At 54.5% G+C, this 27,024-nt stretch overlaps 5 protein-coding genes across 5 annotated transcripts; 3 read left to right on the forward strand and 2 right to left on the reverse strand.

Moving 5' to 3' along the window:
- Positions 1–534: 534 nt before the first annotated feature.
- J7T55_010486 (uncharacterized protein) lies at positions 535–4,498 on the forward strand (the record flags this gene model as incomplete). The annotated part of the gene is made up of 2 exons (XM_053145035.1): positions 535–2,286; positions 2,348–4,498. 2 exons carry the CDS (start codon positions 535–537, stop codon positions 4,496–4,498), a joined length of 3,903 nt encoding a protein of 1,300 aa, XP_052992333.1.
- Positions 4,499–4,704: 206 nt separating this feature from the next.
- J7T55_010487 (uncharacterized protein) lies at positions 4,705–6,610 on the reverse strand (the record flags this gene model as incomplete). The annotated part of the gene is made up of 2 exons (XM_053145036.1): positions 4,705–6,165; positions 6,230–6,610. 2 exons carry the CDS (start codon positions 6,608–6,610, stop codon positions 4,705–4,707), a joined length of 1,842 nt encoding a protein of 613 aa, XP_052992334.1.
- Positions 6,611–15,565: 8,955 nt separating this feature from the next.
- J7T55_010488 (uncharacterized protein) lies at positions 15,566–18,082 on the forward strand (the record flags this gene model as incomplete). The annotated part of the gene is made up of 4 exons (XM_053145037.1): positions 15,566–15,884; positions 15,942–16,574; positions 16,643–17,050; positions 17,106–18,082. 4 exons carry the CDS (start codon positions 15,566–15,568, stop codon positions 18,080–18,082), a joined length of 2,337 nt encoding a protein of 778 aa, XP_052992335.1.
- Positions 18,083–18,285: 203 nt separating this feature from the next.
- On the reverse strand, positions 18,286–22,427 carry J7T55_010489 (uncharacterized protein; the record flags this gene model as incomplete). The annotated part of the gene is made up of 4 exons (XM_053145038.1): positions 18,286–18,667; positions 18,743–19,719; positions 19,814–21,233; positions 21,334–22,427. The coding sequence occupies 4 exons, from the start codon at positions 22,425–22,427 to the stop codon at positions 18,286–18,288; spliced, it is 3,873 nt and encodes a 1,290-aa protein (XP_052992336.1).
- A 2,368-nt stretch (positions 22,428–24,795) lies between these two features.
- On the forward strand, positions 24,796–26,829 carry J7T55_010490 (uncharacterized protein; the record flags this gene model as incomplete). Its single annotated transcript, XM_053145039.1, has 3 exons — positions 24,796–26,170; positions 26,229–26,369; positions 26,585–26,829. 3 exons carry the CDS (start codon positions 24,796–24,798, stop codon positions 26,827–26,829), a joined length of 1,761 nt encoding a protein of 586 aa, XP_052992337.1.
- Between the last annotated feature and the right edge of the window lie 195 nt (positions 26,830–27,024).

Consider the following 27,024-nt stretch of genomic DNA (forward strand, 5'->3'; position numbering starts at 1 on the left):
AAGGGGTAGATAATAGATCTGATCGCCTGGGTCTACACGTGGCACCATCAATGCCATTGCAGCAATTACGACCCAATGATGCTGGTTGAGCATATACATGGAAAAGCTGTCGGTAGAGTATTGTCGATGAATCTAGCGTCAACTATGCCTCCTTCTCCGCAGAAAGCAACAAGGAAATTGCCTTTAAGGAAAAGTGCTTGCACGCCCTATTTTGAATGAATTCGAGGCGACAAGTGTCGGCATGACTAGCAAGCGTGTGGTACGTACATTCATGCATTACGTTGGCTAAGACCAAGGGATAGGCATAGTGAAACAACTGGGCGCTGAACCTCCAGGCGCGCACCCCGATCTTTCCATGTGACACGGCGAACTTCTGCCCAATCCACCAACTTTTTTTCATACTCCGCTCGCAAAAGATTTATGCGTTGGCATTGTTGGATAGTGCAAGCGCACAACTTTACCAAGCTTAGTCCCGGAAGACCCAGTCTGGTGATGTCCGCTTGGCCACCTTGAGTGGTCATATAATTCGCGACCATGCTAAGCTTTCACTCCATCGCGCCTGCTCGTCTCACTCAGGCCACCGAGAAGAGACCTCCACCGAAGCCGAAGCCGAAGCCGCCCGTTGTCATGACAGATACTCACGTCGCCTCGCCCAGCGCTGTTCCGGAGGCTATCGACCGCGATGGATCGGCTCATTTGAAGGACATCAAGATGGAGCGGCCGGGGCCCGTGGTCCCAGAGAATCAGCGGGACTCCGGTATCGACCTGTCGCATGATGAAGTGACTCAGGACGCTGCAAAGCATGAGGTGCCCCCTACAAGCATATCAAATCCTCCGGAGCAGGCACCTCATGCGACGACTGAGGTCGAAGAAGAACATCATGAGGCTTCTCAACCCATAATATCGAGCCAGGAGGTCGCAGCTGCAGCCGACGACGATGCAGAGGCCGGTCCATCAAATGGCCAAACCTCATCCAACAACCCGCCGCCGGGAGACGGTGCTGCCATCAGGCCAGTGCCCCATCGCGGCGAGAGCACGATGAACGCAGTCGGCTACCGCCGCAACCCAGAGACGGTGATCGCCTTCCTCGTTCCTCTCCCCAAGCCGACCATCCAAGGCTCAACCTTAGACATAACCCCAAAATACTTCCTCTACGCGCCACCGCCACCGCACCTGGTGAAGCCGAGAAAGGGCAAAGAAAAATACGCCAGGAAAGCCCACCGAGTCTGGCAACAGCACGTCCGCAGAGCCAAAGCCAACGCACACAACGGAAAACGGGTTTCACTGAGCGCGCTGCACAGCGCGACTGTCCGGGGGTGCATCTGGGCGTCGGAGAAGCGCAAGGGCGACGACGACGGCGTGGTGTTCCTGGGCCGCATCCAGCCCAAGACCGTCTCACACCTGGTCATGATCCACCCGTGGGCGCTGTCGGCGGATCAGACGCCCGAGGAGATCCTGAAGACGTTCCGCGCCCAGATCACGGCGACCAAGGCGAGTTCGTTCGTCAAGATCTTCACGAGGAAGATGGGCCCGGAGCCCAAGACTCTGCAGATCAGTCCGAAGGCCATTATCGATGGGACCCGTGGCCCGCGAGAGAGCGAGAGTTCGGAGGAGGATGAGGAGGTCGTGGTTGGCGTGGTCGAGAATGAACAGCCACAGGCGAGCCGAAGAGAGAGGATCAGAGCGTCGATCGATTCCGCCAAGCGCCGAAACCCTGTCACTGCCATCAAAACCCAGATTCACCAACGAGGGCGCAAGAGGCATAGGGATGGAAGTCCCAGCGCAGACACAGCTGAGAATGCTGAGTCAGGGACCGACTTCGCAGGGGGCGAGCTCGAACACTACTCAGAGGAAGAAGCCCCTGCAGAGGCACAACTTCCCGATGCGGACGGAGAGCCTTTCACGGGCCATCAGCTGGGAGAGATCCCAGAAGAAGGCTTTCTCGATCACTTTGAGGAGGCTGAAGAACCCACCACGGCAGGGCCAAGCAACGCCAACCAGAACGGCGGGGGCGTGTTAGCCGCCAGCACCGACGAGGCCGTCAACAACGACTCGCAGGCCTCAGAGCACGCCAAGAAAGGCTCACGATTCCAGCTGACGTTCTACCCCTCGCCGGCCATGGATATAATGTCACGGTACGTACAGCAGAGCTGCCACACAGCCAACGCGCACGCGTTCCCCAGCCCGACGGCAGCGCCTACTGCGGCTGGGGTCCTGGCGAGTATCGGGTGGGAGCCTGAGAGGAGGGGTTACACGGATGCGGAAGAGCAATTGGAAGATGAGAACGTAAGTACAATGCCCGCTTGGACACTTTGTACCATTCATCACTAACATGCTTCGTAAATAGTGGCAGGCACGTGAGATGGAGGAAGATCTTGCGTTCATGACCACAAAAGCAGCCAGAGCTTGGGAGAAGCAGTGCCGCAAATACGTTAGACAATCCAAGGGAGGACGTCTGGACAGCGAGAAGAAGCCTGGCAGGTTTGGTATTCTGGTGGCCCGAGTCCGACCTCAAAAGGAAGCCAAGGGCAAGAAGAGGGAAGACCAGCCAGAAACGTCAGAAGCGGAGCCATCGGAGAAGAAGGGCAAGGCCGCAGCTCTCAAACAGCGCTTGGCCACAATCAAGGAGAAGCGCAGCAAGAAGAAGACGGAGCAGCCGGAGCAGCCGGACCAGCCGGATGAAACCGACCCAGCTGAGAAGCAGAGCAAGAAAGAGAAGGCACAGAAAGCCGCTGGAGTCATTTTCTTCCCCGTCATCCTCATCCTTGGCATCCCAGTCCTGATTGGCAAGGGCATCGCGAGCGGCTTCAAGAAAATCAAGAATCGCAAGTCCAAAACCGGCGATGAAGCCGAGGACACGGAGCAGCAGGAGCAGCAGGCCAAGACCGGCAGGCGCGCCGCTATGAAACAACGTCTGAACGAGCGGAGCGGCAGCGTGAAACGGGGCCTGAGCACCCGGAGTGGCGCGATGAAAAAGCGCCTAGCAGACCGCAAGGCAAAGAAGGCAAGCGCCGATGAGCCAACAACCGCCGCCGCCGCCGCAGACGCCAGCACAGCTGAGGCTTCTGCCAATGCCGAGCCTCAGGGTGATGCTGCCGACGCTACCGGCAAGAAGCAGCTGTCCAAGAAGCAGCGTCTCACAGCCGCGTTGCTCGCCGGCCCTCTGGCGATCAGGGAAGCGCTAAAGAAAAAGCGACAGAGCAAGGCCAAGTCGACAAAAACAACCGAAGAGGACTCCACGCCCAAGGAGAAGAAGGCAAGCAAATTCTCTGCCGCAAAGGAGCGCGTCAAGGCCCTCCGCACCAAAGTCAACAAGGAAACCAGATTTGCCAGGATCAAGGCGCGCCTCAGGGCCTTTCAGGAAAGCAAGAAGAACAAGAAGAACACGAAGAAGAACGCCAAGACCACCTCCAGCGATGACGACTCAGTGCCAGCAACCGAGCTAGAAGACGGCAACAACACAACCAGCGTCAAGAAGCAAGGCGCCATCGCGGGCCTCGTCGCCGGCTGCGTGGCACTGCCGGCCGCCAAGGTCAAGCAGGCGCGCGATAAGCGTCGCAGGGGCAAGGCGGCCGACAGCGTGCAGGGTGCCGCGGCCGCGGCGCGGGAGGAGCACGCCACGGCCAGCAGTTTGTCCGTCGCGGCAGACCAGCAGGAGTTTGCGTCGGCAGTTTCGTCGCAGCGGGGCGGCAGCGTGCGACTGGTGCCCTCCGAGCCCGAGAGGCTGAACGCCGCCGTGGAGCAGGAGCAGTTCAGCCCGCCCGAGAACGGGCAGAGCGAGGTCCCTGTCCAGCAAGCGATGCGGACCGAGCCGGATGCCCGACCTAGTAGCAGAGATGGTGACGTGAACGCGGCGGCTGCATCGGAGGTCGTCGAGGACCAGCCTGAGAGGCCTGCCGCGGCTGTGAGGTCCAGGTCCATTCGGGATGGGATTGGCAACGTTAAAGGGGGCATCGGGAGTGGAATCACAAACTTGAAGGCGCGGAGACGGGGCACGGGACAGACTGAAGTCCCTGCCACCGAGGAGCCTGAGAGACCACAAGCAGAGACAATGGATAGTGCTGAGACACACGTCGAAGCCGACCCCTCCACTGTTGAGCCGACGACGCAGTCTACCACTGCCCAGCAGGATCAAGCTGCCTCGGGTGGAAGGTTCAAGTCCATGAAGGGCGGCATCGGCAGCGGTATTGAGGGCCTCAAAGCTAGGAGGCAGCGGGAGAAAAAAGAGACGTCGGCGCAGCCGGAAGGGCCAGCATCTACAACAGCAGCAGCCGATAATGAAAACACGGCCGCTGCTGCCGCGGACAAGGACGCCGCTTCCGGTGGGAGGCTGAAGGCTTTCAAGGATGGCATCGCAAACCGGAAAGCAAAGACGAGTGAAAATGGCGCAGACGAACCTGTCAAGACGGAGAAGCAGAAGCAGCAGAAGCAACAACCACAAAAGGACTGGAATTCTGGGATTGTGGATAGAATGAGGTGGTTCCTGTACGCGGCTTGAGATTGGGACGTGGGATCAAACGATACCCTTGAAATTGAACAACATGTAATCGTAGAAATGCCTGTCTTATGCATGGTTGATTGCGTTAGCTATAGCATCGCAATAATACACGTCGCTGATGATTCTGTTTATCCTTTTCGTTACCATGTGTACCAAGCTGACGGCCAGTATAATCCTACTGTAACGGCACGGAGCCACACAGGGCCTCAGTCCAACGCGAGCATCATGGCTTGCGTGGCCTCTTTAAGCTTGCTCTTCGCAGACTCGACTTCTTTGGCGGATGGTGGCATGCCAGTCAAGCTACCAGAGAGAGGCTTGTTGCTATTCCTGGCCTCCAACAACTCCTTGTAAACTTTGGCAGCGGCGTTATACTGGTCGAGCGTGCTGAGAGTCGATTTGTTGGCCTCTGCCTCCTCGGGCCGCAGGACCAAACCAGGCGCACCCGTCGATGCGGATGTGGGCGCCGCCACACTCGCAGTGGGTTGTTTCGCACCTGATCCCGCAAACTGAGCAAGAGAACTTGCATGATCGCTGTAGGGTTGAGGGCCAACAGTCGAATATGTTTGCATCGGTGCTAATTGCGCCACCAGGCTTGATGCTGGTGATGAGGTTGTGGTAGATTGTCTCGCATCATCATCTTTTTTGCGGCTTGGAGGCAAGACGGGAGTGGTCGCGGAGGCTGTTTCTGTGGCTCTGGTTTCAGGGGACTGCGGCCACGGATAAGAGCCATGAGGATGCGGCGGCGGCGGAGTCGAAGCAAGCATCTCGTGAGACTGCGAAGTTTGCGATTGTTGCATGCGAGAGCCAGATGTAGACTGCGATAATGAGTTGCCTAAATGCTCAGAGACTCGTGATGCGATACTGGCGGCTGCATGGGAATCATCAACGGCTTCATAAGTATCGATGCCATCCTCCGGGTAGTCGTTCAACGGCGCGAATTCGCGGTACGCACTGCTTTCGACGCCTCCATCGACGTAGGATAGGTCTTTGGAAGCATGTGGCTGCACACCACGCTGACCTTCGGAAGGCAATGATCCATCGTTGTTAGCCGCATGGTCGCCCTGACGAGCCGAGTCGATGACCCCAAACCTCACACTAGTGACATCGCCCGAAACGTCGGGCTCCGATTCCGACTCATCATCAGAGCTTTCGTCTTCAGATCCATCGGGCGCGTCGGTACCATGGACGTCCATATGTGGGCCCTTGGGCCTGCGAGGCTTTTGTAACTTCCTGCGCTCGGGATTCGTTGGTGCGTGCTCCCCCATGAGCTTCAGAGCCAGCTCGTGTCTTGCCTGCCTGGCACCGTGCTCTCTCATCTTCTCCTGGACCCATCCATCGATGTCCTGCACCCCCAATTCTCTTGCAATGTCTCTGAATGCATCCGACTGCTGTGCTTTTGCCTTTTTGTGGCATTGGTGTCGAAAGTTTCCGAGCCAACGCTTCTCATCGCGCGCAACACCCCAGGCGCTCTGTAGACGCAAGACAGTAGCAACGCCCTTTTTGAGCTCCATGCCGCGGGAGGTCAAGCTCTGATAGATCTCCTCGGGCGACATTCCATCCTTTGTCATGCGGATCAGCTCGGCCTTCCTCATTGCCTGGACCTTTGACTTGGCACTGAGGCGCGCAGCGTCTGAATCTGGTGGAGGCGTCTTCACTTTTCGCTGGGCCTGTCAGGTTGTCAGTGGGATCCTGATCACTCGCAACATGCGGTCGGCTAAAGGGATAACTAACTCTCTTCCTCATTCCCCATCTGATGCGCACACGGCTGATGGCGCGGTCGCTCGTCTGGACACCCATGGCGTTCAAGGCAGCAGCAATGGCTTTGCAGTTCTCGCCTCGCTGTGTGCGAGCCTCAATCTCGGCTCTGAATGGCTCGAGATTGGAACCCGAGCCAATGCCCTTCTTGTGAGGGTAGAGCCATCCGTCAGGGGGTGGGTTGTTGAAGCTAGTACCACGGGGCAATGGTTTGTAGGCAAGGTCGTCGTGGGCTGGGTCTCGGATCGCGGGGTTCGAGCTGGAAGCATCTTGCAGCTGGGCGATATTGCCATTTGGCCAGTTGCTGGGTATTTCTGCCGCCTGTGGGCTATAGCCATTATATGGATCTGATGCCATTGCTGAGCTTGGCCAGTTTATCTCAGTGAGGTGAGAATGGGACTGGTCAGTTGGATTGCTAAAGTGGTGTGGTTGAGGTGAGATACGTCGAGTTGCCGGTGGTCTGAGCTCCACCGCCTGTTTGTGGCGGGCGGTGTGGGTTCTGCCCTGCATTAACAAAGACGCGATTAAAACTCAGTGTGGACCTGATAGCGCTAGATGAGATCCGATAACCCTGCTCCGCCTTATCTCGAGTCTCCAGAACATTAGCTGAGATATCCAGAACACCCTCATCTAAGACCCAGCCTCTTTCCACCTCGCACTGGACTCAAACAATCCCTTGAAGTCTTTCCTGCCTGCCACCGATTGCTCCCTGCCAGTGTCTTGTAATCTTTTAACATCTGAAGTTATTCTTGTTGCATGTTTTGCAACTCAACTAATTTTACCTAATGCCCGTGGCACGTTTTGTATCACCGCGAAGCTCGAGGATTCGCTTGTCTTCCAGACTGTCTCCGTAGCTATTGTTAATTTCCCAGTTCGGCCGTCCCTCGTCGTTCATGCAAACGAAACAGTCACCTCGTGCCCCATCAGCTCACACATAGGAGTTCCAGTGATCTCCGACGTAGTTCTCAGACCCTCACTGCATTCTACAAGTGGCCTCTGATGTGCGGGGCTTGATTGCAGCTCAGGCTTTTCTAATCTCGCCAGACTATTGAGGCCTGTTACACCGCACCACCACCTGAAGTGTTTCCTCTTGAATCCACAGTTGAGAAATAGGATAGAATAAAGAGCACAACACCCCCGCTTACACGACCAATGATAGCTCCGATCCTTGTGGCGTGTGCGCCGCCTGGACCAATAGCCACAGATGTAATTACTGAAGGAGAGTATGGCGTTGTTTGGTTCTTCGTGCCGGGAAACACGTTCGCCAGGCCAGTGCTTGTCCAACATTCGTCGGGCAGTAGCCTCGTAGCGTTCTCATTCCCCCCCCCCCCCTTCCCATCAAATCTGATATCATCGTGTTGACCTGGTAAGGGCCTGTGCTACTGTCGAACATACTTCACCAGTTTACCAAGGTGAGATCGAGAAGCGCCATCCCAATGGATCCCAGTCGCAGCGTTGTGTGATTTTCAAGCTGACGATACCTCCCACTGTGACCATTTAACGCTTGCCAACAATGTGACATGTATGACCAAATTCATGTGCATGGCCTGAGTAAACTTGTACATGTCGCATGTCAGGCAGAGGAGTTTTCTACTTTCAATTTCTGCGGGCTCCAGGAGTAAGTTGCCTTAATCTAGTTGAATGACGGGATACTTAGAAGCAAGAACTCACGGCGCTCATGACCAGCGAGTAGTTCCAGCTGCAGCTTTGTCCGGTGATCAATCTCAACTCATAAGGACAAAGGGTCCATGTCATTGAGGCGCACACTGCAGTGCTGTGGTTTAGGAAAGGGAATTAGAGAAAACTCCTGCGATTATGTTATGCCTTCAGACGTCGACGACGAGCTCACACCAACTAAGCGAAGCTTTGGGAAGCAGGGCCATACTGAATGTAGGCATGGCCGATCCAAACGCCGCCAGTGTATCGATTCTAGCACTCTGCTAAAAGAAGGGCCATGTTCTTGCGCAGTGACACCTTTCTAAAAGTGTGGGAAAATTGCATGGAGCACACAAAAGTCGATGTCCCGCTTAGGAAAGCTCAAAAATTGCGATGCGTTCCTCAACACACTACGACAGCACTCCAAAGTAGCTGACAGAACTCCTTGGGCGGAACAGTGATACGATTAAAAAAGTCGCTTTCCACAAGAGTCTGGCAGACCTCGCTTGTATACCAATGTAAGCGAGGCTCAAGACTGATATTTGTGTAGGTAGGTCCGACACCCATCAAGTACATGCCAAAATTACCCCAGAACTGTCCATTATTACTTCAACCCAGTACAGATTGGCGGGAGCTCGAGACTCGCACAAAGATCCTCGGGTGAGTTTTCCTACCCGACACATGTCACGCCACCGAAGTCGTCCACAAACTATGAAGGAGGGGTAAGGAGATATGCATCAATGAGTAGTCTGCTGTACTTCTCGGTCTGTGTCACCGAAGAGTCTGTGTTGCCGCTTGACCTGTATCAGCGCTTAGCCTATACCATCTCGTAGGTTGTGCCACATGTCGGCCTGTGCCACTGCTTTGTCCGTACTACCACACAGTCTTGGTCGATTACTGTACAGTGGAGACGCCGAGGTTAGTTTGCGGTGATTGTACTGCTCAAAAATGTCGAGACCTATCCGTCTATCTGACGCGGATGGAATGCCGCGGCCTACAGGGTTGTTCCAGTTTGTGATTTAGAATGATTCCACAATGCTCACAAGGTGCTCCGAGAACGTTTGTCTGGATCAACGAGACCTCGGTGTGACTATCCTTATTGAGTAGATAATGAGAAACTACCATGAACAATTGCATGAGTATAGAGCTACCGTGACGAAGGAATGAAATTGTGCAACGGGAAGTTCCACGGGAGCACGTTGTACCGGCATACTCCAGCCTAATACAGTAATGTCCGAGTAGCTTTCTGATAAGTTTGAGGCATCTTAGACGGGCGCCTGCCGTACTGAAATGGCTAGATGTCCGCGGACTCTTTGATGTCCCCGTGAAGTGAAACGCAGTTCTATGAGAAGGCATCTGAGAGAGATTACATTCAGGCAAGCGGGAGCGCAAAGCATGCGGCCATGATTAACGCGAGAAGCTGTGTGCAAGAAGCCATCGTTGGGAACAACATCGTAGCGCCCCGACGGCGCTTGCTCGTGAGCATGGATGGCCTTGGTACTCAAGTGCCCAGAATTCAGGAAGCCCATCAATGCCACGGTGATGATGGCAATCTTATTCTCCCCACAACTAAGAGGGTATTTTGTCCTGCTGACATATGACAACTTTCAGAGGTGGTTACAATGTGGTGCAAAGGAATCGTGAGTAACGCATAGCCACTTGGTAATTTGTTTGTCAGGCCAGGACATGACATGAAATAGAGTTCAGGTGGGCAGACCCATTGGGTTTCTGATCTACCACAACCTTGGGTAGAATCTACTCTAAAGGTAATAGGCTCCGGCCAACCAAAAGTTTTGAGTTGTAAGCTGCGGAGCTGAAAGTTCGAGTGACCACATTAGGTCTTACACCTATGCTGGCTCATGAGGATGGTCGGTGCCAGAGAAACTCAATTGACCTTGGTAGGCGTTGTTGGTCGAGCTAGTTTCACAACAGTGTGTGTTCCTGCCCATCGAACCTGCGGACGTCCATCTGAACAGGGCCCCTTGTCAGCACATGACATTGCTCCGAGCAGATTCTCATTTGAGGTGTTCGTCCGACTTCTCCACTGTGCGCAAGGCCCATTAAACATGAAGTTTCATCATGACAGCAGCCCACAAGGCGATTCAGTTGGTCAGTCGCTCAGAACAAGAAACCGACCGGATCTCTGTACACCACCAAAACCTTCAACTTTAGACCACAGATATCTCAGCAACTACAAAGAGTGTGTAAAATTTTTAATACACAGATATAATCTGAAGAGGCTGCTATTTCTATAACTGAATTTCTTTTGGATGGAATCTGAGGTTGTGACAGCTAAGTAGCTGGAAGTTGGACGAAGAGGTGATTCTGGTACTTAGCTACGGTCGGTTACTTGTTCTGAGCGACTGTTGGTTCAGCTGCGAACCAGTGTGGGCCTCCCGCGTGGCGTCGCATCGCCATCTGTGCCCTCGATCACATCGTCTCCCGCAATAGGCGTAGGGCAGTCTGTTGGCCTGATGTATAACAGACTATCACTATCAATCTCGCGCCACCAGTGCAGCGCGCCACACTCAGAGACAGGACGCCTCCGGCCCCTCTGACCCCTCTGGCGCAGAGGGAAAAGTGGGCGCCGTGCACCACTGTGTCCGCCAAGAAGCCTACGACAGACCATCTGCGCAGTACACTTTGCGATTCACCGCAGTACGCGCGTTCCTCACGACCGGCCGCCATCGCCATTGGGAATATCTTCCATAGGAGAAAGGGGGGCAAAAGTCTAGGCAGACAGGCATAACAAGCAAGTAGCATCTCCAACGTTCTTGGCGGGCCGCCTCAGCTGGCCATAGGGCTCTCGTCTCCCTGACAGCGGGGATGATGCTACCTCGATCATGGGCCGATCTAAATTTCGATATCGGACGCGGCACCCGCTTTCTCTCCACATCCCGCGTCAGGCACCGCGCGCTCGATTTAGAAATCTTCGACGAGACTGAACAGGGCAGGAGGAAAACCTCCATGGATCTCGTTGCATCCTGTGCTTGTAGCCTGCATTGTGCGCTCGTCTCCAGAAAGCCCCTGGCGAGAAATGACAGGTATAGAGCTCAGCGCCGGGGCCAGCTGGCGCTTACAACCCTTGGCGGGGATAGGGGAGTGCATTGAAGGTGCAATGAGAGCCGGCGTTCGCAACAAGGGACCCCCCACTGGCACCATGTGTGTGTGTGGCACGGGAAAAATCGCCGATGGTGAAGGAGAATCGTGCTGCAGATCGGACCCTACACGCAGCAGGGTCGTGATAAAGCATGGGCTACACATACAAACGGTGAAAACTATGTGTCCTACCTCAGATGCACACTGGACCGGCCACGGCTAGTGCACGCGATTTGTGGTGTGAGGTTGAGTTGCCGCATGCTGCACACACTTGCACTCCAAGAGAATTTCTCTGTCTTGGCCCTCGCTAGCAGATGCAGACAGCTGCACGATGTGATGAGGATGCTATTTTTACAACACTGCAAGTTGACTGGTTGATACTGTGATTGAGGATCCTTTGGCAACGACGTCGACCCAACACGATTGCAAGAGCCACGAGATTCGGGTCTAGATCACAGAAGATCACAGAATCACCGAGGATCGCACAGTGACACAGACGCCGAGCTATTCCCGCTGTGGCAGGTGTGGTCGGCGCAATGTTTGCGCCGGCCGTTCCGTTCCGGCGATCAACAGCCCACCCGCCGGCCGTTGGACATGTGCCGGCACTCGGGATTAGCCACGGCGTTGAGGGGAGGAGGCACTGAAGGAAGGGGGAAAAAGAATGGTAGAGTTCGCTAGCCAGCCCCCAATACAACCGCACGTTTGCTGCTAGGCCGAGTTGAAACCGCCAGTCATGCCAGCATACAACAGCTATTGTCATTCCTGCGACGTCGGCCGGGGTATGCTGTCGATTTTCGGCATAGTTTTATTGCGCCCTGGGGACGGCAGACGGGACGGCTTGTAATGGTCTGATATGGGCCTGTCAAGGTTCATCTCATGGTGGTCCTTTTTCCGCCCCAATCCGGTGTCCAGTGCGCCGCTTCCTCTATTTTCCCGCGAGCGGTCCAGGGGCAGGGGCAGGGGGCCCAACGAACAGGGCTGGAGAGGAGGGGGGTTCTGTTTTGAAACGGCCCTGGGCGCGGGATCTTAATGATTGTTTATTGCAGAAACATGCTGCACACGCTGGAGAGAGGTTGTAATGCGCGCGCGGCGCGGCATGGAGATTCGGAAACGGAGTCCAAACGGCGCTGCACATGCACTGGCTGACTGGGCGCTGTCAGACCCAGATTACCTCCTATTTTCCGACCTCCTGGGTTGAGCCCTCACTCGGCGGCAAGTAGATGAATGTAGTGCGCCATGCATACAGTCCTGCATCAAACTCTGTCTGGCACGACCTGAGGGCATTGCTCTATGTTCCTAAAATGAGCGATGGCACGCCCCTGAACATGAGCGAAGGAAACCTTCTCCTTGAGGCTGGTCATCCGTCTCTCCCATAACTATACCTAGTCAGCCATGGTTGTTCGGGAGCCAGGGGACAGGGCAGCAAGCGTGGGGTCTGGTGGCGTCGGGAAAAGGTGAGGGTCCAGTTGTTGACGAGAACCAAAGGTGAGGAGCCGATTCGCTCTCGGGGACGCACATGCACACACCACATATACAGTACATACACACGCAATGCAGCCAACAACCACCGGTGTGCGTTGCATTCGACCAAACGCGGCCGCTCACCAACCTTGCCTGCTTGCTCAAATGCCAGATTGCCAAATGAGCTGCTGATTCCCGGATGGGCTGATGTCGCTTGCCATGCAGGAACCATAATTGCCCGCCCAGCTTCCTAATGCTGTGCGCCGAGATCGATGGTCCCGTCAATTACTGGATGACAGCGCCGTCACATCTCTCGATCCTATTTTCAAGACCTCAGAAATGCCATCTGACAGCAGTCACGTCACAGCGTGGCAGCATGGGCGACTAAATCGCTCCATAATTAGAGTCTGGAATATCACTCACACCCTCTCTTGGGTCCCCTTTTGCTCGCTGCAGACAGACCTACACCGACTTCATCCCAACACTAGCCCAACATGCGTCACATGCAGCCCACCTCGGGAGTACAGTGCCTGAGTGCATTCATAGACTACGTTGTATTACCAAGCCTGTGTGGGTCTTCAAAGCCCGACGACAGTGGGTACACAGGGGGTGCTTAAATCCATGTCGCCCGGCGAGAGACCTGCCTAAAGAAGAAGACAGCCGTGGCTAGTAAGTAGCCAAAACTATGACGCCCTCTCCGCCGTTGTTTTGACACAGAATTTTACAGAGAGTTCGACGGAGTAAAGATCAGGCAGGGCATGCAAGTAAGAAAGCAAGCATAAATGGACAGACTCCAGATCTGCCCCTCTCTCAGCCTCTTGCCGCGAGTCGTGACACCGTCGCAGTAGGAGCAGATCCTGGTAGCGAAATAAGCATAACCCTTGGGGCACAGACTGGACGGTTACCACGGTACAACGGGGGCTCGTGTGTGGGAAGAGATCTTGCCTTTCCGCACCCGCACTGCTGCCGCACTGCACTGCACTGCACTGCAGTGTGCCACCTCTACCACCATGCAAGCACCATGCGCCAAGTCTCGGGCCAACGAGCAGGCCAGCCCAGCCCAGGGCAGGTGGGCTGGTGGGTAGTCAGGCAGGCAATGGGAAGGTGAGCGACCGATCACGCTGAACGCACCGCCTCCTCTCGGTGGCCGAGGATGGAGCTTCGTGATTCGTGGCGTGCGGAAGGGCCGTCTATACTCATACACGCATGCAGGCTCACAGTGTAATATCCCGTCGGTACGGATTTGGCATTGCGAGCGAGAAAAAGGAAAATGTCCTGCTTAATAGCATGCATGGGATTTCTAATACTCCAACGGCATCCTTCTGAAAAGCGGAAAGGGGCCGGCCGACGTCGTCAGCGTCGTGTTTACTCACCGTTCCTCACGGAAACAATCACCGGGAGGCGCTGTCGGAGAGTTCGCCGATCGTGGTCCTGCTGCCCCCAACCGATCCAGAAGTTATCTTCCTAGTGCACTTTTAGGGAGCCAAGTGACGTCGCCCGCCCTCCTAGTCCTTTCCTCCAGATCCACCGGGTGGGTTCAGATGTTTCCCGTCCAGCGAGTTATCAGATTCTCCCGGCCGGAGATACCGTGACGTAAGGAAACAAATGTGAGTCAGGACGTCCGTCTGGGCGAGAGGTCGAAGTCCACCAAAAATTTCTAGGTCATCAAAATTGCATGGTCAGGCTATTGGGCATTCATGTTCTGCCTCATGCTGTAGAGTTGGCCATTGGAAAAAAAAGAATAAGAAAAATCGGAGGTTTGTTTATGGCAAGCTTAGGCGGGCAGCAATCGGTAGACGGTGAGCGACACAAAGACCAGCGAAATAATCCGATGTGTGATTGGTGAGCCTCGTTACCGCACCACCGGAAATACTCAGCAGTCATGTCACACCTGTGGAGAATCCTGCACGAAATCCAATATAGAAATGCCAAGGTCTCGCCACGGATCCCGAGAACCGACCCCGGAGCAAGAGACATGCTGTGCGCTTTGAGACAGACATCGACAGCTCGAGCATAATTCAGACACATATATGAAGGGAGATCATATGTTGTCCAAAATAATGCGACCACCAACGTCCAGATAGCATTTTTGTCGGAATATCTTTAGCGGCACGGCTAGATCAGAAAACCCAACAGGGTAGAGAGCACTTAGAGAAAAAGAGAAACACACCTCGGCACTTGAGGGGGATCAACACCCAGCCGGATTGTAACCGCGGGCGCCACCGGGGACCCCAGCGTCTCCTTGTCACATGGAAAGTGTTACCCCTGATTGGCCTAATTTGAGGTTAGGTCTTGGACATGCATGCAGCGTGGTGTCGGCTCCCTGCGAGCCGGACAACGTGCAGTCATCCCCGGTCCACGCTGTTTGCCGGCCCTTGAGCCTGCCTGTTGGGGACGTCACGATTGTAAGCGTCCAGAAGTTTCTGATCATCCTGCCATTGATGGTCGACCGGCGCTTTTGTGCATACTGTACAACGTCCCCCCTCCTTATTCCCCGTGCCACTGGAGATCCTGACCACGCCCCTGCTTGGAACGAATCAGCTTCCGCTTATTGCGTCTTTGACTCGTTTGAGTTCGTCCACCTGGACCGTGCCAAGGCAATAGACCTCGAAAGCCAGCATGGCGAGCTTCATTATCAGGTGGTTTCTATCGACGGTATCCACCACATTATGGTCCGGGTTATGATCGTCATCGACAGTGACTCCCTGGTCACTTGTCCCAGGGGAAATCCAGAACAAGTCAAGGAATAGGATTCTAGCGTCGGAGATTGAGGGTCAATTTGTAAGGAAGGGCAACATGACAAAGGTACAGTGCCTCCCAATGCTACTAGACTACCACTCTCTTCGCGATGGAGCACACGCTCGCCTATTTCGTGCGAATTCCAAATGTGTCAAGCCAACCTTAAAGTTCACGTTGTATTACGTGCCACCAGCTTGTACCCTGTGTTCCACTAGCTTGAGTAATACACATCGTTGTCGGCCTGGATGATCCACTAGTATATATATACCTGGAGCCGGGTCCAGCGTCCGTTCGTCCTAAATCTTTCTTCCGGCATCAACCTCTCGAGTTGTGTTACAATCGTTTCTACCTGCCAACATGTCTGGTTCACCATCTGTACCGGATATCCTCCGGGCTCTCCTCCTGGCCTCGCCCCTGGTCTCGGCGGCTTCCTGCCCCTTTGCACAACAACAACAAAAGCGGGACTCCTCGTCTGAATTCCTCAACCGCCGCCAGGACTCGGCCGCCGTCCCCTTCGGCACGTGTGCCGAGAAGGCTAACGTCGCCGGCGGTGGTACCCGTAGCAGAGACTGGTTCCCCTGTCAACTACGACTCGATGTGCTCCGCCAGAACGCTGCCGAGTCCAACCCATACGGCGCTGACTTCGACTATGCTGAGGCTTTCAACTCCCTGGACTGTGAGTCACCCATACCTCAACCAAACTATTGTAGACCTGTCACTGACCCTGCCCCAGTCGATGCTGTCAAGGCCGATTTAAAGACTCTGCTGAGGGATTCTCAGGAGTTCTGGCCGGCAGACTTTGGCCACTACGGCGGTCTGTTCATCCGCATGGCATGGCACAGTGCAGGCACATACCGGGCCTTTGACGGCCGTGGTGGTTCCGGCATGGGCCAGCAGCGGTTCTCGCCGCTCAACAGCTGGCCAGACAACGCCAGCCTGGACAAGGCGCGGCGGTTGGTGTGGCCTATCAAGCAGAAGTATGGCCGCAACATCTCGTGGGCCGATCTGATCATCCTGGCCGGCAATGTGGCGCTGGAGGATATGGGCTTTCCAACCTTTGGCTATGGCGCTGGCCGCGTCGACACGTGGCAAGCCGACGAGGCCATCTACTGGGGCTCTGAGGAGACCTGGTTCCCTAAGGGCAACGAGGACCGCTATAACGGTAGCACCGACTTCTCCGCCCGCGCGGAGAACCTCGAAATCCCCCTCGCGGCCACGCACATGGGCCTCATCTACGTGAACCCCGAGGGCCCAGACGCCAGCTCTGACCCTGTTGCGTCGGCTCTTGATATCCGAACAGCATTTGGAAGAATGGGCATGAACGATGAGGAGACTGTTGCTCTGATCGCCGGTGGTCACGCTTTCGGTACGTCTCTCCGCTTCACCTCCGACTAGTGACTTGACTCTGAACAAACCACTGACTCTCGTTTGCAGGCAAGACACACGGTGCCTTCGACGGCAGTGAAATAGGAGGTGCACCCGAGGTTGCTGACCTTGGCGAGCAACAGCTGGGTTGGGCTGGCAGCTTCAAGGAGGGCACTGGCTCCTTCACCTCGGGCCTCGAGGTCACCTGGAGCAAGACGCCCACCAAGTGGACTAACAACTTCCTCGAGTCTCTCTTCCACAATGAGTGGTCGCTCGTCGAGAGCCCCGGCGGCGCCCACCAGTGGGAGGCCCTCAACGCCACCGCCAACTACCCGCTACCCTTCTCCAACAGCAGCTTCCAGAGGCCAAGGATGCTGACCAGCGATCTGGCTCTCCGTCATGACCCCATCTACGCCAACATCTCCCAGGGCTACCTCGCCAACTTCACCAAGCTGACTGATGACTTCTCCCGTGCTTGTAAGCTAACCACCATACACACCTGATGAAGCCATAGCTGACGATGTATGTCCAGGGTACAAACTCACCCACCGTGATATGGGCCCCCTCGCTCGCTACCTCGGCCCTGAGGTCCCCGCTGAGAAGCTCATCTGGCAAGATCCTCTCCCCGACTCGAACGGAACCACCATCGCCGACTCCGATGTCACGACCCTGAAGCAGCAGATCCTTGACTCGGGCGTCAGCGCCTCAGCTCTCATCTCCACGGCTTGGGCCGCAGCCAGCACCTTCCGCCACACCGACAAGCGAGGCGGCGCCAACGGAGCCCGCATCCGGCTCGAGCCCCAGATCAGCTGGGCCGTCAACACCGGCGCAGGCACGAACCTTTCCGACGTCCTCAGCGCCCTCGAGGGCATCCAGTCCGCATACTCCAAGCCCGTCTCCCTGGCTGACCTGATCGTGCTGGGCGGTTCCGCCGCCGTCGAGAAGGCAGCTCAGGACGCCGGCTTTGCCAACGCCTCGGTGCCCTTCACTCCCGGCCGTGTCGACGCGACGCAGGACCAGACCGATGTCGCCAACTTCGGCTACCTGGAGCCCAAGGCCGACGGATTCCGCAACTTCGGACGGGGCAACGCGCGTGCGCGAACCGAGGAGATCCTGGTCGACCGCGCGAACCTGCTGGGTCTGACCGCGCCCGAGCTGACAGTGCTCGTCGGCGGGCTGCGCGTGCTCAACACCAACGCGGACGGCTCGTCGCACGGTGTGCTGACCGCGACACCCGGCAAGCTCACCAACGACTACTTCGTCAACCTGCTCGACATCCAGACCAAGTGGGCCGACGCCGACTCGGGCGAGATCTGGCAGGGCACCGACCGGACGACGGGCGCTGACAGGTGGACCGCCACTCGCGCCGACCTCGTCTTTGGCTCGCAGTCTGAGCTGCGCGCCATTGCTGAGGTGTACGCTATGGCCGACGCGGGCGAGAAGTTCGTCACTGACTTTGTTGCTGCCTGGAACAAGGTCATGGATGCGGACCGTTTTGACGTCAAGTGATAATAATGATGGTTTATCATGGTGCTGAAAAGCAAGGCAAAATAAGCCCAAAAAAATCATAAAAATAAAACAAAATCCACAAACACATAGGAAAGAACTTGGGGCCTTCACGAAGCGTACTCTTTTCATGTATATATTATGAGCATGTTTGTATTTAGTTAGATACCTCGCAGAACGATGCATACTGCCCCATTCGAAACTACTCACTCTCGAGCCATTTCCTCAAGCCGAGCCTTGCACCCGCGATCACGCTCAATCTCCTTCCAGAGCCTTGTGTCCCACGAGCTGGCGTCCTTCCTCCCCCTGTCGGTCCTCCACGCCTGGCTGAGGGTGCCTGCGAGCCGCTGCCTCAGCGCAGCGACCGACAGTTCCACAGTAAAGAGCCCGCCCAATACGAGGGCCAGCGTGGCCCACCAGGCGGCGTCCCCGCCAAAGTTGCGGACGAACCCGTCGACCACGGAATAGGGGCTGATCACGAGCGAGGTAAAGACGTAGCCCACCACGATGTGGAAGAGCCATATCAGGACGATCTCGGCGCAGAAGATGAGGAGGACGAGGATCGTCTTGTACTGCATCTCCAGGATCCTGCTCATAATGCATCAGTATGTCTTGTTCAGCATCCCTTGTGCTCGACTGCACAATTCATGTTATTTCACTTACAAGATCTTCACATTCGTCCAAATCATGCACGCTATGAACACCAGTGAGCCAATGGCATATAATCCATTGTCATCAGGCGTAGTCGTGTACGCGCCACCGTAACCCAGCCACGTAAGAAACGAGATGGCCGTGCCAGCCAGGACCGCATTCGCGATCCAGGAGAGGAACACGCCCCAATTGAGGCCCTGTGCGCGCTGGCCATACGCGTACAGCTCGGGCACAGCCATGAGCGTGCGGGCTTTGAGGTCCTTCTCCCACGCGCCGATGGTCATGGTGCACGCGGTCGTAAATGCAAACCCATAAACCGTCAGGGCGGTAGACTCGTACAAGCTAGTGCCCGTGAAGCCAGCGGCGATCTGGTACAGAGCAGCAGGGAACCAGAACAACGTCTCCTTCCAGAAGCTGCCGAGCACGAAGCGCGTGATACGGTGGTAGTTCCAGCGGCCGTGGACGAGCAGCAGGCGCGACAGGAAGCGGAACTGGGCAATGCTGATATCAGCGACGCGCGCCGCCTGCTGGCCCTCGCGCCCCGAGATGCCCACGCCCACGCTCGCCGCCGTGATCATCGCCAGGTCGTTGGCCCCGTCGCCCACCGCCAGCGTCAGCGGCCGCCGGTGGCTCGTGAAGCTGCTGCGCACCCACCACCACGCCTTGCCCGCGATGCTTGTGCCTGGCGGTGGCGCGGGCTCGTCGCGCACTGCCTGCACCAGCAGGGCCTTTTGCGAGGGGGAGGCTCGGCAGCAGATCACCGAGTCCACGGTGGGGATTAGCTGAGTGAAGAAGATCTTGCGCAGGTGTGCTGCGTTCGGCTGCTCTAGGGCGGTGAGCGTCTGGCCGTCGATCACGATGGCGCTGTGGGGTGCCTCTTGGCGGTCGGGTGAATTGAGGATGTCTGAGATCTGCCACTCCAAGTCGCCATCTTCGACGTCCAGCTGGAAGAGTGCTGTTTGCGGTGTGCAGATGTGAGACGAGTGTGCCTGGGGGATTCCGATGTTAATTTCCAGTGCTTCTCGGAACCATAATCTTCGCCTTGTTGAGTGTTTCAAAATGAATGGAGATGCCAGTACTCACAATGTTGATCGCTGTCTCCCGTTTGTCTCCGGTCAGCATCCAGATCTTAATGCGTGCTCTGCGCAGCCGATCAATCGTCTCAGGCACGCCTTTCTGCAATTTATCCTCGACGCCCGATGCACCGATCAGGTCAAAGGAATGCTCGATTTTCTCTCCCACTTCCTCCAATTTCCTCTGACGGTCTGTCAGGCTGATCTGAGCGTCGTGATACTCTCTCTTCCATGATCTATACTCTTGTTCAGAGAGATGCCGATGTGCATAGACGAGCGTACGAAGACCTTCTCTCGCATACTCGTCTATGTGGTCCAAGCATCTGCTCAATGTGTCATCATCACTCATGCGTAATTCTGGGTATGGACTCGAGCGTCCGGCATAGGGATTCGTATTAAAGAATCCTTGGCTTCCAGGAATCCACGAGTGTACAGAAACTGGACTCGTCGGGGACTCCAGCGAGCGCCTGGGGAAAGACAAATTCGTCGACCCCCTCTTATGTTGTCTGAGCGATTGCCTCCTTGCGTCCATTTGTGCCTTTCTTAGGCGCGGCAACACAATCGTGTCGGCTCCTTTGCAGATGACCCAGAGACTCCCATCCGGGCGGCGGACTACAATGGACATCCTCTTTCTCTTGCTGCTGAATTCGATGACATCCAGTACCTCGTAAGTCTCACGCCTGCCTCCTTGACCCAAGCCGCTGGAGATCTCGAGTGTGAGAGACTGCGTTGTGCGCTCGACGACTAGGATCCCGAGCTCCTGTGCTGCTCTTACCAGAGCCAGCTCATCCGGGGAAGATGCCTGGAAATCTGTAATCTCGCCGGTCTGACGGTCCATTTCAGGGAGGCAGGTATGACAAACTGCCAGTGCTAGTATGTATTCATAAGCTGCTTGAGAGAGGGCAGACTTCGGGTCGTGGCGAATTTGAGCGACGAGATCGTCGGTTGTCCTTCCATGTGCTTCTAGTGATGCAGGAGCTTCGCCCGCTGTGAGTCCTCTATCTTCATGCCACCAACTGGTTCCCGCCACGCTGATCCTGCGGAACTTCATAATGTTGTCGGTAAGCGTTCCAGTTTTGTCAGAAAAGATGTACCCAATCTGTCCAAGATCATCCAAAATGATATTCGTGTTGCAGCCTGCTGGCGTATCTGTTTCCTCGTGGTGCATCTCGACATCCGAAGCAACCAATACCGCCAGGTTGAGTTTGACCGCCTCTATCGCCATGATGAGCGACATTGGAACGACATTTGAGAACTGGATGATAAAGCCGATGATGACCTCTTGATCAGACACAACTGACAGCATGAGATACCACGGCACATCTGTGCCTTGCCAGTAGAGCTTGAAGCCCATGTACAGCAAGACCGAGGTGATAAGCATGTACAGCGCAAGAAAGATAACGATTAAGTTGACGAATTTCTCGAGCGCCCTGATATAAGTTAGTCACCTACTATGGAGCAGCGATAGATTCTGGAAAGGTCTGGTAAAAGACGGATAGACACTCGTAGCGGGAGAAGGGTTATACTAACGGCCTCTTCGCTTCCGGGTTTTGATTCGCATTCATACGAATCTTGGTGTCCTCGCCAGTGTTTATCACCATGCCAATGATGAATCGTGTGTTTTTGACCTCACAGCCACGGTAAATAATGTTGTCCACATTCAACGGGAGTTGTTGGCTGTCATCAACAATAGCTGTCCCGTCAAAATTATACAAGTCCTGGTTGGGGTGCTCGATGGTAAAGTATACATCGGAATCCGAGATGTTCTGCACGGAAACCAAATCCAACTTCTTCAAACCCGCTGGCACTACTTTGCTCTTCAGATTAGTCTCCCCGTCCAGGGCCCTAGTATCCACATATGCGACACTCTCGTCGGCATGGAGAAGAACAATGTCTGCTGGCACTTGTTCATCTCCCAATAGTCGTACAATATCCCCAACTTTCAGGTCGCCCCATCGTGTTGTATTCCATGGCGCAATAAAGCCCCTTTGATCCGATGATGGGCTCAAAGCCAGTTCCGAGTCTGCCGCCGATGGTCGTTTTCCATGCTGTCTGCTTGTTGTAGCGTCGTGTTCAGTTCGTAGAATAGTCACCTCGCTAGCGTTCTCTGCTTTGTCGAGTGTATATCTCTTCCAGTCATCATATCCTTCTTTTGCGATGGTGAGGGCCACGAAGATCAACAGCGGGATCAGAGTTGTGAATCGACCGGTCGTACTGAATCCTGGAATCATCTGCAGAATTGCGATGATTAGGAAATACATATTGGCCAGCCTCGAGAACTGGTAGACTAATTGCCTTGGGACAAAGTTCCAAATTGTATAGCGAGAGGTTCTGATTCGATTAGAAATATATGGGCGCCCTGTTCGCTCATCGATGAGCGGTTCCTCCCCAACACGCAAGGGTATTCTGCGGCCATCTGGGGCAGCTCGTGATGTTCGTCTCAATCGAAGTAGTTCGAGTATTTTTCCACCCACAGATGATGCCTTTCCGGCGCTGCGCGTCTGGCTGACACCTTCGTCAAGGAGTGTCTGTCGCGCGCTGGGGCGAGTGACCGAGCCCTCGAGGGCGGACAATTCGAGCCACTCGCTTGAGCCATCGCGACCTTCTTTTCTTTGATCGGTCATGCTGAGGAAGCCCCCGTTGTTGGCTTCTCGCCCTCCTACCCAAATTGGGAACACACGGTCACACGTCTTTTGACACCGGGCGAAGGGTCAAGCCCCAGAAAGAAAACAACGGCTGACGCGAGGCATCAATCTGGAACGAATGTTGTGGAAATGGCGCAAAAGCAACAAATAGACGTCATGATCGTAATTGTCAAGGAAAGGACGGGGTTCGGGAAAATGAAGCGGGCGGCAGATAGTTTGATGAGTTGCGGGCGCAGAGGCGCAAGCCGGCTGTGAAGGGGTGTTGTGTGTCTCTTGGCTGCTTGGCCCTGACTCCTGGACTCAGCCAGATCAGCCAGTCCAGCCAGTCGTGAGGCCCGCCACGGAGGCATGACGCACTAAGCAAACCGGCTTGGCTGAAATCCTAATTCAAGATTGCTACCTAGTCACCTATCAAGCTCCCACGCCAGCCGCTAGGCCGCGTGTTAAGCTTGCTAGGGTGGCCAAGAGATCTTCGACTCATCTGGGCTGTGCAGACGCGCGCATTCGTAACGCCGCCTTCTTGTCTTTGTGCCCTCGGTTTCGGACCCGTTTGCAAGCCGTCACATCTGGCCTGTGAAGAATATACTACCCGACAACTGATAGCGCGAGCATTCCCGGAACCTTCACGGCCATATTCGTCATGCTCAGCCCCTTGGCAGGTGGGGAGGCCCCCAAGACTATCAATGGCACAATTAATTCTGAACTCCGCCATACATTATCGTTGACAATGGTGTTTGGACAACAGCGCCCCCAAGGTGTGAACTATCTACGTGGGGTCACACAAATTGGGTGAGAAACCCAAGAGCCATAGAGCCAACAGGAGATTTGTTTGTCGGCCCGTGGTGAGCATGACTCTTCATAGCTCGCCAGAGCCAATTTGTTCGGGGTTGTATACGAACGTGGTTGTTGATCTTTCAGACTGAGTGGGTAATTTGCTCACTCATATTTGAGTAATAATCAATTGCACACATATAGAGCACATCTCACTATGCAACAATATGTGAGTCGGGATATTATAAAAAGGGCCTTCATGTTAGCTGCGGTTCTGGGCATCTCTCTCTACAAAGCAAGTCTTTCCAACACCACATGTAATTTCACCGGTCTACTAACAACGGCTTGGGTCATCTATCTTGTTGACATGAACTTGGTGCTAAACCCTTATCGGTGTGCCGGGCCGATAGAGTGAATAGATCACAGGTTCATTGTATTCCAAGCTAACAGGGTGTGGTTGTGTTTGTCCGCCTCAATGCAAAGCTCAGCTAGGCTTAGCCATGCACCTGCAAGCCCCTGTCGTGGCTCCATTCTCCTACTACAGCTGGAGCAATTTTGAGACCTGTCGCTAGTCAAACCTTCTACTGCATTGCGGATTCAACAACAGGCCAAACCAGACAGCTCATCATGGTGAAGACATAGCCACATTCACTGGGTGTGATGGCCGGCTGTGGCTGGTCTGAAGTGTACAATTTTGTGCACCTTCATGCCATTGGCATTTCTTATTGTTGAAGATCTTGCACATATCAGCAAGGGTTCCAAACAAAATCAGCGACGCACATCCGCCCTGGTTCTAGTACTGCAAGATGTCAAAGAACTCAAAACCGGGTATCCACCTCAGCCGTCCTGCTACCTCATATGATCAGCAGAAGATTCTTCGATAAAAAGAAACCCAATGGCTGGATTTTCCAAGACATCGTTATGCAATGACAACCAACCATGTCCCATAAACTCCTGGCTGTTTAGAAGACCTGGGTAGAAATAGAAACATATATCACCATAATAGGATATTATATTGATGATTCTGCTATTTTAAGGTAGACCGATGTCCTGCTGTTTTCCTTATATCTCGGAGAATTGCACAAATGTTAAAATAACTGAGGAGCTGGAAAATACCTCCCATTTCATTTGTTATCATCGTCGTCGTATACTCAGACATTCTACAGGCATCTACTCCACTCATGATTTAAATCAGTATATAGCAATTCTTGATACAAGCTTGAAGCGCTGTGAAACGCGGGAGAGTGGCAGGGCTCTCATGTATCTGGCTGACTTCTGAACGATTGCGAGCACTCCAGTGCTCTGAGCGCTTTTCCAACATCTATTATCGATAACTATGGAGACAGAAGGGAGGGGGCCATGGCGCTAGATGGGTGAATCTTCGTCCCATCTCCTTCGTGGCACGCAAAGCTTTTGTGGCATCACCATCCCGCGATCCACAGTGTACCAAAACACCTACGCGATCCATCCACACAACATCACCACCGCAATCCACACAACAACGAACTAAATCCCTTCTGTGAACACCACACTGTATTGAAGTGGCAAATACCTAAAACCTCTTTCATCTCTCGCAATGTCAACCCCCGAACGAATCCATGTCGGCGGTGTGCCCGCCAAATCTGAGCCTCTCACCATAGACTGTGGGAAAGCCAATTTCTACCGCAAGGTCTCCAAGAAAGAAGAGGAGGACCAGATTGAAGACCAGAACGAAGACGAGGCCAACGCACAAGGTAGCACTAGAACCCAAGGGAAACTAATCGAAGGATATCTGTACAAATGGGCTTCAAATGTTTGTCATCTAGAGGATAACGAGGTCAAGGTCGAGGACCTCTCCGATCGAGATATCGATAGTGGGCTCGCACAAGAAATAGCCAAGATCCTTTCGAAGACTCTCAAATGCGACGGAACAGAGACGATTGCCTATTTCAGTCCCGAGGGCGGTATTGAGGGAGTCCTCACAGAAGAGTTCACCATTCCTAGCTCTCTAGGCAACTGGCGCGTTTGCCGCAAAACGTATGACTACATAGATGTCCGCAACAAGCCGAACTCCCAGTATTCGGGATCAGAAATCACCAGAACAATCAGCAAGGCCGCCGAGGCAAGCGTGGGACCCGCGCCATCTGATGAGGAAGTGCATCACATTGCGTGTCGAATAATGGCAGAAAAGAAGGATGAGCTTCCTAAAACCAACAAATGGCAGATACTGCTCAACCAAGCCCATTCCGAGCTCTTCGTCAAGCGCAACGACGACGCGTTCAAGTCGAGACTCAAGGCCGAGCTGAATGGCGACGCGGAGATACCGGAGAATCAGACCGGCGAATTAGTCGAATTAGTTACGAAGAATTTGCCAAAAAGAAAGAGCAACTTCCACCAGTACCTACTCGATGAAGCAGCAACCAAAGAGTGCGAACGCGTCGAAGGCTTCGACATTGTCATACTAAGGGACGAGAAGCACGAATTGATTTGTGGTGTCTTCACGGCGGCGGTGCAGAATCTACTCCCCGCTGGAACAATGGACAAGATGCGCACCGCGGCGGAAGCATTTGCCTGGCGCTGCCCATACGCGAAGCCTGACGACCTTCGGCATCCTACGAGCCAGGTGGTACACCTGAAAGGGCACCCGGAAAAGGATGTACGCTCCCAGGAATGCCAGGAACCGCATTACGCTGTCTGCGGAGTCGAGCATTACGGGCTACATCCGGAGGCCGGCCACATGAATGGGCCTGACGGCCTCAGCTTCCAGAAGTTCTCCTCGGTCAAGTTCGGGAACCTGACCGAATCCTCCGCATGGAAAGAAGAGTTTCCTAAACTGAGGGGAGGCGTCTATGGTGTGGCGGAGAAGGTATCGCGCCTGTCTCTGAAAGCATGGGATCCCCTGTTGCACAAAGATTATTTGGCAACTCAAGAGCTTCTGCCTGAGTCACATCGTATGAGACTGGCGAAGACAGGTATTTCAAAGAATTTCTCGGCTGCGCCAATTCTAGACAAGGCTAACAATAAAGATAGGCGACAACCCATACGGGTACATGGCACAGCTCGTAGATCCGCTGACGGAAGGCCATACCGATTCGACGGACTGGCAAAAGGGCATGGCGGCATTAACGTGCTTTGGCGAATTCACTGGCAAGTACCAACGCTTCTTCGCCAGTAAGCAAATTCACTGACCAATAATATAGAAGGCGACCTGGTCCTCAAAGAGCTCGGAGTTCGCATTGCTTTCCCGAGCGGATCAAACTGCCACCTGCGAGGAGAGGGCCTGCACCACCTAATCTCCAGCTATGGGGGCATCAGACATTCTCTGGTCCTGACCAATAAAGAGGCAGTGCGAAAAAGCTGCATAACAATTGGACGACGCCGGGAAGAGGAAATCGAAAGGGCCGAGAAGCTGCACCTGAAGAACGCGAACGACTGGTCTGACGATGAGCACAAATTGTACAAGGCATATAAGGAGGGAGGGATCGCTATGTTGGAATACGTCTGGGAGCCTTTTAAGAAGTTGAGGGAGGCAAAGAACGCAGAAAGGGGCCCAAAGAAGAAGGCAGACAGGCCGAAAGGAGACGATACGGAGGAGCCGGCGCCAAAGAAGGCGAAGAAGGAGACGAAGTAATGATTCCTTGCGCATTCTATGCCATGTGGCTGTATATCCCCGACTTATGAGCTCAATTACGGCTTCGGAAGTTTCTACAGCAGAAGACCAAATAAATGAAGGTGAAAGAACGTATGGAATGTCGTTTCTGGTTTGTTTTGGCTGACTGCATTTGACTACAAATGACGAATGACCACTTCAGGACCTGTAGCACTT

This window comes from Diaporthe amygdali (genome assembly GCF_026229845.1).
Source record: "Diaporthe amygdali strain CAA958 chromosome Unknown NODE_19_length_847323_cov_64_739301, whole genome shotgun sequence".
NCBI lineage: Eukaryota > Fungi > Ascomycota > Sordariomycetes > Diaporthales > Diaporthaceae > Diaporthe > Diaporthe amygdali.